We start from the raw sequence: 14,540 nt of genomic DNA on the forward strand, positions 1-14,540 counted from the left end.
GTCTAAGTGAAAAAGTAAAATTTCATTTAAATGTGATTACCTGCATGTTCCCCTGACAGGTTTGTGCAGCTCCTGTTTGCTGAACCTGAAACTGCTCCGCCTCTAAAGTAAATATCACATGTGTGACTCCGGCTTCTTAATAATAAACGTTAAACATGTCGTGAAGGCAGACAAAACATCAGCCGTTCAAAACTCTACTGTTCCCTCTGTGAGAAGAAGGAAGCGGATGATTTCTAGTTTGTCGAGGGGGAAAAAAAGAGCAAAATAGGAGTTAATAGGCAGCTCCTCAGCAAACACTGGGAGTCATTATGAATGGGAGGCAATCATACAGGTCAAATATACAGACGGGGGGTGGGGGGGGAAATGGAGCTGGAATTAGGAGGCAAAAGAGAGCGAGAGGAGGGGAAATACAAATTGAAGAGGAGGGTAAATATAATAATGTGCTCCTCGTGTAATCATTCCTTTAAACGCAGATACCGAAGAGGAGCGTTGACGGACGGACGCCCTCGTGGACAGAGGAGACGCAGGACGGGAACTGGTCTAAAGTTACAGAACTTCAGGAGTCATCACCGCTGCAGCTTTTTTAAATTTTTTTCCACGACTCTTTGTTTTGCCCGCAGACCCCCGGGTCCGAGCTGCACCAATGTTCTGGCAATGTGACTGATTGATCCAGTAGATGAACAGTAAAGATTAAGAGGATGACAAATAAGCGTGCTGCTTACACAGCGCTTGGGGCTAATCCTGCCCCTCCACCCCCTGGACTCCCTTTTGAGGAGCTGCCACCGAGGAGCACCCACAGACAGCGACCGACCCCGGCGGCCAGAGGGAAGACACGCAACCTGTTGACGTGCAACAAGTGTCAGCCCTGAGCTCATGGCAGGACCCCGGCCCATCTGCATCCCCACAGCAGAGCCCGCAGCACAGTAGAGCCCCAACCTGCCATCTGTCCACTGGGGACCGAAACCTGCGGACACACAACTTTTTGTGCGTCTGTCAAAAAGGGAACTTGAACTTTTGGTCCCGCACGTTGCATCTCAACAAGAGGACGCACAGAGTTTTTCTCATCTCCGGTCGCCGTCGGTTCGAGGAGACCTTTTCCCGAGAGAGATGATGGAGGATCACCTGTCGAAGATCCCCATGATGCCGTCCTCTTCTCCCTCCGAGTCGTCGGCCAGCGGCGGGAGCGACGACAGCAGAGGAGGTAAGAGCTCCACATGTCCACATGTCCACACGTCCACGCGTCCACACGTCCACGCACAGCCACAGGTGACGCCTCAAAGATGGGACGAGAGCCTGACCTCGGGAAAACCATGCAAGAGAAAAATTACTTATGAAGCTTTTTATGTCCAATGTCTTAATTTTTTCTGTTTTGATATTAGATCACAAAATGGTTTTAGGCTTTAATATTTAACTCAAATATGAAAATTATGATAAATATGCACATGAATCCAGTTTTTTATCAAGTTAAATCTAATCATAGCATCAAGCACACACAACTACATTCCTTAAATATAAATATGCTTAATTAAAAGCAGAAAAATGTCAAAATGAACATTTGTCATGTAACTGTGAGCAGTTTATCTTTAATTAATGGGTTTATGTGGATTAATTTCAGGATCCGTGCATCGTTTGTTTTAGTTGTTAATCCGCCTCAAGCCATTTTTTTTGTTTTAAATTCATAATCACGCAACAAATGGGGATTTTCCAGACCTAAGCTGCTGCTGCAATATGGACCTGTGTGCTGTTGTCAGGCTGCTGAGCCTCATGCACACTGAGCTGCCGGTGCAGATGGCAGGCACACGTATGAAACAATACCAGGCACTAACCGCCCGGCCCTGTGTCCCTGTGTTTGACTCGCAGCCAAGAGTCCGGCCCCGGGAAAAGCCCTGAGCCCGGCCCTGGTCTGCAGAGTGTGCGGCGACACCAGCAGCGGGAAACACTACGGCATCTACGCCTGCAACGGCTGCAGCGGCTTCTTCAAGCGCAGCGTGAGGAGGAGGCTCATCTACAGGCAAGAGACAAACTGTCCTGCCGGGACGACCATGTTTGCTGGTGCATTGTGGGAAATTATTGGAAGAAAAGAGACAAAATACAGTTTTTTATATCCAACAAATAGTCTCGGCCATTAACTTCAGCATGAGTTGTGTCTTTAAACTTTCATTTAAAGACAAAAACTCGTGCTCCAAATGTGAACAAAATTCAAATTTAAGCAAAGAAGAACTCTGCTGTCGTTTCATAAAACACAGATTTTATTTGAGTTTGAGTTTAAATCATGTTTATTTTATATATTACAGTAAATATAATGATATATATATATATTAACATATGTGTGAAATCACAAATTGATTCTTCAACATCACATTTTGCAACATTGAAATCAAAGCATAGGTTCCTTATACATTTTGAATAATTTGTCAATAAGCCTGTACGTGTCCAATATTCATAAATATTAATTGACGTTTACCTTCCTATACCTGGATTTTCCATGTAGCTTTCTCATAGACACTAAATAGGTGTAAATTACATCGTTTTTAATCTAAATGTGCATTTTCCAATATTAAATATGTGTAAATCCACGTTGTCCTCAGCCTTTAACACCGAGTTGTGTGTGTGAACAGGTGCCAGGCCGGCACAGGCATGTGTGCAGTGGACAAAGCTCATCGTAACCAGTGCCAGGCCTGCCGGCTGAAGAAGTGCCTGCAGGCCGGCATGAACAAAGACGGTGAGTGTGTGGAAATGTTCTCCGTGATGAGCTGAAGCTGGAACCACGGAGTCTCAGTGTCAGAGATATAAACGTGTGAGAGGTCAGAGTCTGAACAGCTGCTCTTCTCTTCTCAGCCGTGCAGAACGAGCGTCAGCCCCGCAGCACAGCTCAGGTCCGCCTGGACTCCATCGACGTGGACACCGACAAGGAGCACCTGGCCACCACACGGGAGCCCACCTCCTCGTCCTCCTCCTCGTCCTCCTCTTCCTCCTCCTCCAGTGTCATCACGTGGCCCCACATCACCTCCTCCATGTCCATCACCTCCTCCGTGGCCCCCCAGCGCTGCATCAGTCCCCAGAACAACCACCGCTTCATGGCCAGCCTCATGACGGCTGAAACCTGCGCCAAGCTGGAGCCCGAGGACGGTGAGGGGGGTTTGTTACCTGACACCGAGGCTGGAAGCTCCACTCAGACCAGATTAAACTCAAAAACAAATGCTGTAGATTCAACGTGCAACTTCATCAAGCCTGGATTTGATGTCGACACGTTCGAGGCCGCAGCACTTAGAGGATATTCAATCAGCGTCATTTAAAATTGTCTGGAAACAAATTTGAAAGTTAAAAGACAAACGGTGTCTAATAGGAAAATGCTACGAAACTGCAGGTGGCTCAAGAAGAATCTGTTCCTCTGATCAAACCCAGAACCAAGACCAGATCCTCTGGACCCTGAATTCTTTACATCTGACCTGACTGAACTCTGGTTTTAACAAGTTTGAGACGAATCAGAGACCAGAATCTGTTGGTTTTAGTATTTTGTAAAAGTATTTTTATGCCTTTTTTTACAGTTATTAGCAGAAAGATGACTTGAAATTATTAGGAAACAAATATCCCTGTTAGGATTTCAACTGGGTGCGATGAGGTGCACTTCAAAGTCAATTTTACTATATATTTAAAAAATGTTCATGCTTCATTATTTGTTTTATACTTTTCCTTTATGTATAAAGGGAAAGTATAGTATTTTTCTCATTGTAAATATTTTTTTCATGCAGCACAAGACGTGAATAGAGGGAGAAATGTGGCATAAAGAAAGACATTTCTAATTTCTTAGGGTTTCCTATCATTTATTAAAACTGTGACTCCAATCTGAACTTCATCAAACCTGAACCAGAAACACAATAAAACTGCGTGGAGCTGGGTTGGGCCTATTAACTAATTCATTTCAACCTCCAGCCTTGTTTCTGAACTTGTCTTTTTTCCGTTTCAGTTGACGAAAACATCGACGTAACCAGCAACGAGCCGGAGAGAGCGTCCTCCGAGTATCACATGGCCCTGTATCCATCCAGCTCTGAAAACGTGTACGAGACCTCGGCCAGGCTTCTCTTCATGTCGGTGAAATGGGCCAAAAACCTGCCGGTGTTTTCCAACCTGCCCTTCAGAGACCAGGTAGAGAGACAGAAACTTGCTCGTGTCTCATTTTCACTTGTTCTCTGCTCACAGCCGTTACAGCAACTATTTCAGTGGATCCCTTCTCATGCGTGTCAGGGTTGTCACAAGAAAATTATATCCTCAATAGTGGTGGTTTGGAGAAGCTGTAAAATAAGTTTAAAGGTAAAAGATTATTCAATATTTATTTTCTGGGCCATCAAGTCTCCTTCTTGTCTTAAAAACAATTGAAATTGAAATTAAAAAACTTTAAAAACGTCTGAACAAGTCACACAAAGTTGCAGGAAAAGAAAAAGGTGAAGGGAAGTTCTTAAAAAAATAAAGAAGTAAGTAAGAAAGAAGATTGTGATCTCAATTCTGTCTGTAAAAAAGTTTGATTCAATACGTTATAGTTTGCACAATAAAAACAATGATCTTAATTCCAATCTGCAAAGTCAGAGATGTAAGTTTTTCTGGCATGATTGAACTTCCATATTTTCTAAAAACGAGTCTCTCAGCTCCTGAAAAGTCTTCATCTCCTCCTCCTCCTCCTCCTCCTCCTCCTCCAGGTGATCCTGCTGGAGGAGGCGTGGAGCGAGCTCTTCCTGCTCTGTGCCATCCAGTGGTCGCTGCCTCTGGACAGCTGCCCGCTGCTCTCCCTGCCCGACCTCTGCCCCGGCATGCAGGGGAAAACCAGCTACACCAGCCTGGACCTGCGCCTCCTGCAGGAGGTCTTCAGCCGCTTCAAGGCCCTCGCCGTGGACCCCACGGAGTTTGCCTGCCTCAAGGCCATCGTGCTCTTCAAGCCAGGTGAGGAACTTGTACTGCAAACAGGACACACAACCAAATCATCCAGTCGTGGTCAGCAGATCAGTAACTTATCAATACCACTGATTACCATCATATTTGATCTGAATATCAGGATTCTGACAAAGATGATTTCTGAAGAATTGACCGTTCCACCCACACACCAGAGACTCTGTCATGTGCAGTAATACTTGAATATCCATTCATTCAAATTAAAAAGGTGCAAATGAGTAAAGATAAATGAGTATATACTGTATATATGTATTTATATATATATATATATACTCATATTACTCATTTGCACCTTTTATATTTTTGCTTTTTGTTTTTATTCTTGTTTAGTTGGAGATTCTATTGTTTTATTGTTTTTATTTCATATTTATTTGCTGCTTCTGCTTAGTTTTAGTGTTTCTATTTCATTGCTGCTCACTGGCACCTCACTCTAGTTTCATTCACTCTCATCTACCTCATTCTGAATCTATTTTCACTTCAATTCCTGTTTTAACAAAAGCGAAATATGTCCTGAAATGTATTATATTTTATGTTATATTATATTCCTCTCGCAGGAACGAGCTCCCACAGCCCAATTTACACTTACAACATGTACAATCCAGTTGTCAGTATGAAGAAGTTTCAGGATCTGACTCATGTCGGTGTTTTTTCTTTCCGCAGAGACTCGAGGTTTGAAGGATCCGGAGCAGGTGGAGAATCTGCAGGATCAGTCTCAGGTGATGCTGGGACAACACATCCGCTCCCACTACCCCAGTCAACCAGCCAGGTAACGTCCGGCCTCGTCACACCGCTGCCTCCGTGGGTCAGGGGTCAGTTCAAACAAGTCCCCTCTAAATACTCAAGAAGAATATATCGATAATCAAATCTTCAATTTGAGATCAACACATTTTTGTAGAGTTTTTAAGGTGAATAATCTTAAAGTTTCACACAAACTGTGTCATCGAATAATACAGTTATGTCAATTAAGCACTTAAAGGGGAATATACAAGTTTTACAGTCATACCCTGTTCACGGCCACCAGAGGGAGCCCACTACATGAGAATTATATTATATACATGTGTGCAAAACCCTTTTCATTTTCTGTATCATCAACTTATTTATCAAAGCAAATCCTGAGTCTCTTAATGTTTGGAGTTCATAGTTTAGGATTTGTGTCACAACAACAAAATAAAACAGCTTAATTTTAATTGATTTTCTTTTTCTTTCACGTCAGCGTAGCTTCGTTCTGTTGTTTCACTCAACATTATGTATTTAATGAGGATTAAAGAACTGAAAAAACAAAATGGACACGAGACGGATTAGACTTTACTGCACCCGAGCTGAGTGGAGACGTGAAAATAAACAGTTCCATGGTCCCACGTGTGAAAAATGATAAATTTTCAATCAAAAAATATTGTCCCAAGCTATTTTTAGCACCGGCATCTTTTGTATTCTTATAATAGCAACTGAACTTGAACTGTTCCTGAATAGAATAGAATAGAAAACCTTTATTTCCATTGTACAAGAGAAACGCAGCACTACAGATTTACACATTTATAAATATACAAGTTTAAATGTCAGACAAAAAGACGCAATCCAATAAATGTGAGTGTGTTGTGTTTGATCTGAGTGTGTTGTGTGTGTGTGTTCAGGTTCGGGAAGCTGCTCCTCCTCCTCCCCTCCCTGCGCTTCGTGAACTCAGAGCGAATCGAGCTGCTGTTCTTCCACAGGACCATCGGAAACACTCCCATGGAGAAACTGCTGTGTGACATGTTCAAGAACTGAAACCCCCCCCTCGTCCGCAGACACGTGCCGGCGTCACATCTGCGGGTTGGAAGCGGTGATATTTGTATTTCTGTAAACATATCAGAGAGTCTGCTGTTATTCTCCTCTTTTCCCCCCAAAGGCCACTTTATTATTTGTTGTTTCCACATCGGGCGATTCTGAAATGCAATTCACTTCTCATCATGCTCGCTGTCTGTATCATACTTAGATCTGTGACTTACTCTAGTGTTTCTTCATTTCTGGGTCTTTTTGTTTGCCTCGTGGTAGACGGACGGATGATCCCTGCTGTCGTCGAGCTTCTGTTCATGTTGTCATGTCTTGATAAAGTCCAATTTGCTTTAAGGTGGTTCTTTGGGTTGTGTGTTTAATGTTTCTCACACTTCACAGGAGACGATATTAACTTTCAGTGATAAACTCAAACAGCCTACAGGATTTAAATGAGTAAATAGAAATGAAAATAATTGGATTCAGTGTATATCAGCTACAGATACGGGAGACAAACCAAACAGCGCCCCCCTCTGCATGTTTTACACACGTGCAAACACACACAAACTTTATCCCTACACATTAAATTGAGATAATTCCCTTCAAGTCCCTTCGATGCACGTCACAGGTTTGTTTCCGGTTGATCGGTTGTATTGTTCTGGGACGATAAAGACTCAGTTTGCTTTGTTCCAATTACTGTTTGGGACGATGTGGAGTAAACGGCCTGTTAAACTGTTTCCTTGGACGCAAACTCACGTTATGTCTTTGAATAAATAAACAAACAGAGTCTGTGTCTACGGATTGTTACAGTGGAGGAAGACAATGTTCTTGTTATCACAGACATGAAGCGTTTTCATAAACCGTTCTACGTTGAATTCACAATTACACATCTGAAGTTTGTAATAATTACCGAGCAGGAAAACTGCTTTAGTTTCAGCAGCAACGTGTAAAATGATCATGTGAAACTGTTTTGCTGCTCAAAAGGATCTTTTCTGTTTCTCATCACAAGTAAATCATCTTCTTATTTGACGAGTAATAAATTCTGACCTCAAGTTTTTCTTTTTGAACTTAATTTTATCTCGTGGAATAAACAGACTTTTTAAAGAGCGATGCTGCTTCTCAGGAGCGAAACTCCAAAAAGCAAATCGTCCAGTTGATGATAAACTGAGCTCAGTGACGTCTGAGAGAAAAGGGCAGAAAACTCCAAATAAAGTGTTTCTCCCTTTAAAACGAGATCTGAAGCAGAACTCTGCGGTTGAAGTCTCGTGTCGGTGCGACTCAACCAAATGTCAGCTGGACAGGAGACGTCACTCAGCATTTAAGTTCTGAGGGAAACCATCAGAGGAGCAGACTTCAAGCATGTCTGCCGCTGCAGCTCAAACTGCAAGAGGACATCAGGGGCTGCGATTGAAGCGCAGTCGTCGTTGTAAAATCGAGCTTTTTAATTTGGGAGCCAGGAATAGAATTCAGCCCATCTGCCTTTAAATATCTTTTATTCTGAAATAGCGGCAGCTGAGCGTCGTGGATCCCGTGTGAGGCCTTCGAACGCCCTCGTGGTCAAATGGTCGTCGCATCATATGAGCGAGCTCACGCGTCCAGATTAACTGTGAAGGAGGCAAACGTCTGATTCCACTTTCAGCTGTGAGTCTAGAGGCTGATATGTGTGCTGAAGTATTCTTTATGATGCACAGCAGGATCCCTGGAACATCGTCCAGCTCCACGCTCCAGTCTGGTCAAGTTGCAGATCTGTGTCGGTCTTCGTGACCAGTTACTGCTCCAAACAGGTTCTGTCCTCACGTGTCAAATGTCCAACATTCTCCTTTTGTCCCTTTTCTCTAATCTGTGTTCGCACAAAGGTTTCCCCTGTTTCCACCGGGGATTTTCATCTGATTATGAGATTAGTCTTTTGAGTAACAGGCGCTGCAGCGCAGAGAGGGACGTTATTCAACAAGAAACCACACAGAGCTTTGATCTCAACGTGAACACAACACGTATTACTGTTCAAATGAGGAAAGATGCCTCACTTCATCACCAACGACCTTTAGATCACAGAAAGAAACACATGGGGAAATACAGCAGAAGTGAACGAGGATCTAAAGAAGATAATTCAGTTGATTTCGAGTGATAAATACAAATAAATAGTCCTCTGTTAAATAGATTCATGAATAAAACATTTAACCACTGTGGAGAATTGATCAAATATCAAAACAATCCAAAGGTGGAAAACACCAGTTTGTTCTTTCATTCTCCAAATAGAAACAAGAGCACAATGAGGAAATGTTTTTAGGATTAATTAGTCTAATCAAGTCTGATTTATTACATGAGTTTCAATCCAAGGACGACAACACAGGTATGAAATGTAAAAATTGAAGTGTTGGAAATAGAATTTGAAGAAAAGATAAATACAATAAATGACATAGACGATTAAGTTAAAACGTCTAAACCAACAAGTCACAGGGTCACAGGTGCAACAGACTTTATTATCTGCAGAAAACCTATAAAATATAATAAATCCATCCGCTGGTTAATATACTGTTTGGCTTTGTACTTATTCTCTATTACGACCCTTCCCACTGAGTGTTATCTGATGGGTTCCTCGGTGCAGTTTGGAGAACGTGACGGTTCTTCTGTGGATTCTGTGTTTCCTGTATCCTCATGTGATCGCAGACCGACTCCATGATGCTGAGATCAAACAGATATTACTCCTGTCCTACTTATGTCCTTATGGTTTTTTATTGCCTGTTTACGTATTTACTACTTTACTACATGCTTCTATCTTACTTTCCCCGTTTGCTGCTGCGACACGACACATTTCCAAATGGCCGAATACGTGATGATCTCCTCTTCTTGTCCCTGGAGACGGATCTTTGTGCCTCTGGGTTTCGTTCTTGCACGATGGATGAGAATCCAAACATTGAAACTCTTTCCCAGTTCTGCACATTCACATCCGATCTGCCAGAAAGTTCACTTTTGCATTTGTGTTCGTCATTAACAGGGAAAACTTCCCCGACTTGATTCATACACGACTGCAATCAATGAAATGAGAATCGTATCTAGAACTAATGATACTTTAGAAAGTTGTTTCTTCCTCCACTTCTCCTCTGTAATGCTGACCCCCCCCCCCCCCCCCCCCCCCCCCCCTCTCTGAGCTGAAGGTAATCTGCTGTGTTTGGTCGTTTCTTAGTCCAACTGGAATGTGACGAGGCGTTCGGTCCAAACTGCCCCCGACACGCTGAGGTGACCTGAGCAGGAGGAGGATCTCTCTGCTGCTTTCTGTCTCCGTCCTGCTTCACCTGTTGACCTCCAGTGAGCAGCCGCCATGAATCACAGCAAAGTGGAGTTGGAGCCTTTTGAATATTCCTACTACGACTATTCAGACTGGTACTCGAACAACGCGGAGCCCACCAAGCCGCCCATAGAGTGAGTATCAGACCCAACTGCAAATAAACTCAGGTTGTTATCGATGTCATAGTTGTGATTCAACTATGTTTAGTTCATTTTTACAGTTTCAGGGATGAAACTCTGCTCTCACAGAACAAATTATCATCTATAAATTCCATTTTGTTATTTATTGAACCTTTCCGTGGAGAAATGTTGATTTCATCCATAAAGCACAATTATAATAATGAACAAATAACTTTAAATAACCCTCTTCATGTTTGTAACGGCTACGACATTTAGCATTCAACTCAAAACACAAGTATAAGTGAATACTTACAGAGGAAATGTTGGATTTTATAACCACATGTATCTTTTTTTAATCTATCTTTCACTCACATTTGCATTTTTGCAAATATATATATATATATATGTATATATATTTTTACATATATGCCAGAGTTGGTTTGTTTCAATGTAATTTCTGTTTTTGCCACAGAGTTATTTTACCATGTGACCCCACAGCCGACGAAACGCTCTTCCACGTATGCATGTTGTCGATATCTGTAAGTATGTTTTGATTAGAATTATAAAAATGTCACGTAAAGGAAAAACCTCTTTTGAGACGCTGTTCTGTCCTCGAGAAAATAAAAGTTGTTTGTGCAAAAGCCCCAAAATGTCCCACGTGGACATACGGCTTATTAACGGGAGGAGGTCAGGTGACACTGTCCATGAGTCAATATCACACTTTACCTAAGAAAAGGGTTTTTTTATCCTTTAAATCATGAAGTGAACAAACTAACCCTGAGAAAAGTTCCATTTAACTTTAATACATCATCTCTGAAACTATTAAACCTTTCTTTCCTTTCTTTAACTGAACCCTAAACACTCCTGAACCACAGCGTTGACAATCTACTTCATGAGTTTTACATATTTAGAAACTAGTCTCTACCAGTTTGTTGTAAAAGTCCACTACGGGGATTAATCAACACAAACCTGAAAACAATGATGGTTTCGTTAGAACGAGCAGTTTATAACCACAAGACTCCACAAAGGACGAACACAACACTGGCTCATTGTCCCAGTCAGGTGCAATATCCAACTTCACCCCTAGATGTCACTAAATCCAATACCCTGAACCTTTAATTCAGTAAAACATAAATCTCCACTTTGTGTTATAACCAGGCAAACTTTTGTGATAGAGCGGATTTATTGATAAATCTCTATACTGTGTAAATCCAACTTAACTGGACAGAGTGATTTTTTTTCTGAAGTTTATTCCTCGTCCCTTAAATCCTTCCCCGACTTCTCCACGAACCTCTCATCTGCTGCTTTGACCTCGAACAGACGACAGATTTAACGATGTTTACTGTCGCTTTGTCTTCGCCGCTTCGCAAGTGAGGGGCCACGTTAACATCGGAGGCCCCTCTTGTTCTACGCTGGATAAGATAACAGATAATAAACTGTGACAGCCGGGTCGCTGCAGCTGATCAGAAATAACAAGAGGAGGAACGTTCCCTGCAGAATGAGATTCTTTACATGAGCTGCAGTGGAGAAGATAATACAGGAATTCAGTTTATCATTCACCTAATTGCAATCCATTCACTGCACATAGTTTTCTTGTTTTTATGTATTTATTCCTTACACTTAAGTATTGCATGTTACTTATTATATCTCACTGATGCCTATTTTATGACTCTTGCTGCTGTAATATTGCGAGTTTCCGCATTGTGGCACTAATAAAGGATTATCTTATCTTATCTTAATTTGAATTTTCATGTTAATTCATTTAATTTTTCACACCATGTCAGAACTTATACATATGAAGAAACGTTTTTATTTGACGTCCACTTAAAAAGGTTTGAGTTTTAAAATCTGTCCATGTTAGGATGTGATCAAAAGTCTTTAAACATGTCGGCTCGGCGCTGAGAGGAAGACTGTGATGAAGGTTTAATCTGAAGGTCCGAACCAAACGCCGTCTTTCCCCTGCAGCTGGTGGTCATGCTGATCCTGGCAGTTCTCACCAGGAAAAACAAATTCTGCCAAGGATTCACCAGAGGATCCTCCAGCATCTTCAGGTGAGTTTGACCGATGGGACTTTTCTCTTCTCTTGAATATGATTTAAAAATGTAGAATAAATGAATCTAAACGTTTGCTCTCACAGTCCAAACAACTTCCTGGACCAGACTCAGGAGAAAGGCCTGGTCATGGCCGTGTTCGGGCTGGTGTTCAGCAAACTGGCCGTGCTGGTGATCGCTCCGGACCCGCTGCCTTTCTGCAAAGACACTCCAGAGGACATTAAAGGTGGACATTCGTGTGTTCAGGTTATCCTCAGTGGGATGAAAGGACCAGAATTACCTTTATGATTACATCTGTGCTTCTGAAAACACAGTCAACGTCTTTTTTAGCTAATAGCAATGAGCTTAATTGTGTAAAATCTCAGAATGTGCAATCCTGTAAAATGTTATTGGTCTAATCGGCCTTAAAGATCTTTACATTTATTATATTAACAGAAATTGCAACCGGAACTGAATTTAATCAAAACAGAGGTAATATGAATAGTACACTCAAAGCTCATGAATGTAGAGAGGCCTGAAATGAAGTGATTTAATAAAAAGGGAGCATATCAATGAATGCAAAACAACAGAAATCAATTTGTTAACTCAAAGGAAAAAGAAAATCATACGTCCACCAAAGGCAATTAAAAAAAGTGAAAAACAATTCCTGGATCCTTCATTGAATCCACTTCAAAAGTTAATTAAATCTCACAGTAAGTTTCTGTGTAATGACTCAGTGATGTTTTGTCCGTAGACTGAAACTCTCCTCCCCGTCACCCTGTGTTTTCCCAGAGTACATGAAGATCATCTCCATCTTCTACTACCCGGTCCTGTATTACCCTCTGTTGGTCTGCGGCACTCTGCAGCGTCGAACCGGCTACGTGTTTGGGGCGCTCCTCTCCTTCGGCCACTTCGGGGTCCTGGTGTGGCAGAAGTTCGACTGTCCCAGGACGCCAGAGGCAACAACTTTATTCATTTCAAACTCTGAAAGAGATTTGTGGCTGAGCTGGTTTCTTTTAAAAGAGCCTTTTCTCCCCTCAGATCTATAAGTACTACGCTCTGCTCGCCACTCTCCCTCAGCTGGCCTGCCTCGCCTACATGTGCGTCCAGTTTCTGCTGCTGTTTGTCAAAGGACCAAAGACGGATGAGGTGAGAGTGAAGAACGTTAACATTTTTTCATTGTTGAAACACAGATGTGAAAATGTTCGTCTCTGGCGCAGGTGGAGTAAGAAACATGAATTCCAACTATGTGAAGCACAACCGTGATTACTGTAAGCAGCTTGTTCAGCAGAGAGGGTTTAACTCGGCGTACGTGAGCAGATTATGACAGAGGAGGTGATATTTTCATACTTTCAGCTGTGCAGCCGGTTTAATCCTCACACAGGTTGGTCAGTGGTTTTGAAAAGAAACGTGTGGTGAGATTAAACAAACAGGAAAACCAGCGCTTTAACATCTTTCTGTCGCTTTTTCTTGTGTTTTATTCAAACGTTGTAGCTGATCTGAAGGAGAAAGACGGTTTCCTCTCCATCTCATCTTCTAAATCAACATCAATTAAAGGTTGTTCTCTGAATGCTTTAATATAATAAATATACATATTAACAAAAAGAGGTCTTGTTTTGTTTTGTCAGGACCTGGACAGCAGCTACTACACCAACTATGTGAAACAGCTTCTGAAGACAAAGTCCTCCGCTGTCAGGTGTGAATCTATGTTATATGTCATATTGTGATTATATAGTTAGTTATATATGAATAGTGTGATAGTATTTCACTGAGCCTTATAACCTGTAATGAAATGTAATGAAAATGAAATGACAACAACTAACACATTTGAAATAAGAAACGGTTGAATTCTTCCATCAAGTGTCATAAACTGTAAATAAAGATGGACGACTTCCTCCCAAGAAAATGAGGCCAAAACATCCCAATACGCCGACGCTGCCATCTTGTGATTCTGACGTCATTTATCGCCACGTTTAGTTTGGCCCATGTCCCATCTGCTAACATGGAGGAGGCAGGGTTTTATGACCTTATCCTGCAGCCGGCCAGCAGGGGGTGCTCAGGATGATTTGTCTGCATCATTTATATATATATTAACACCTGAGTTTACCTACGAGCAGATTGTTGCCTTCAAACGGAGGCAGCGACAACGTGTACGCTAATATTAACGTGACTGTCTGCGTATAGAATCCAGCCGAAGCCTAAAGAGACAGCAGGGAAAGTAAAGTTGTCAACGCCAAGAGACAATGTCAGAGGGGAAAGACGGGAACGTTGGGAATTTCAACGTTTTCCTCGGACGTATCGTTAAAACTCTAGTATTGTATATTTGTCTGACACGATGCGTTCACTGTTTCCCTGCAGCTCCTCATCTGCAGACAAACCAACACTCGTCCAGAGAATACTGGAGGTTCCCAG

General features: G+C 42.1%; 2 protein-coding genes across 2 annotated transcripts in view; both read left to right on the forward strand.

Annotated features, from left to right (window-relative positions):
• The first annotated feature begins 954 nt into the window (after nucleotides 1-954).
• On the forward strand, nucleotides 955-6,708 carry LOC117752042 (photoreceptor-specific nuclear receptor-like). Its single transcript, XM_034569168.1, is given in 10 exon segments — nucleotides 955-1,201; nucleotides 1,861-2,011; nucleotides 2,619-2,722; nucleotides 2,839-2,915; nucleotides 2,917-2,982; nucleotides 3,045-3,129; nucleotides 3,968-4,146; nucleotides 4,695-4,935; nucleotides 5,605-5,710; nucleotides 6,576-6,708. Coding segments are annotated over 10 exon segments (1,236 nt in total). The 5' UTR covers nucleotides 955-1,107.
• Nucleotides 6,709-9,924: 3,216 nt separating this feature from the next.
• The window catches only part of LOC117751803 (receptor for retinol uptake stra6-like), an 8,446-nt gene continuing 3,830 nt past the window's right edge, over nucleotides 9,925-14,540 (forward strand). Inside the window, exons 1-8 of the mRNA XM_034568731.1 lie at nucleotides 9,925-10,113; nucleotides 10,571-10,637; nucleotides 12,064-12,149; nucleotides 12,236-12,375; nucleotides 12,921-13,087; nucleotides 13,170-13,277; nucleotides 13,757-13,824; nucleotides 14,487-14,540. The exon at nucleotides 14,487-14,540 is cut by the window's right edge and continues 26 nt beyond it. Of these exons, the coding sequence (XP_034424622.1) occupies nucleotides 10,013-10,113; nucleotides 10,571-10,637; nucleotides 12,064-12,149; nucleotides 12,236-12,375; nucleotides 12,921-13,087; nucleotides 13,170-13,277; nucleotides 13,757-13,824; nucleotides 14,487-14,540 (791 nt within the window). The 5' untranslated portion in view covers nucleotides 9,925-10,012. The remainder of the gene's footprint in view (nucleotides 10,114-10,570; nucleotides 10,638-12,063; nucleotides 12,150-12,235; nucleotides 12,376-12,920; nucleotides 13,088-13,169; nucleotides 13,278-13,756; nucleotides 13,825-14,486) is intronic.

This window comes from Hippoglossus hippoglossus, chromosome 3, assembly GCF_009819705.1.
Source record: "Hippoglossus hippoglossus isolate fHipHip1 chromosome 3, fHipHip1.pri, whole genome shotgun sequence".
Lineage (NCBI taxonomy): Eukaryota > Metazoa > Chordata > Actinopteri > Pleuronectiformes > Pleuronectidae > Hippoglossus > Hippoglossus hippoglossus.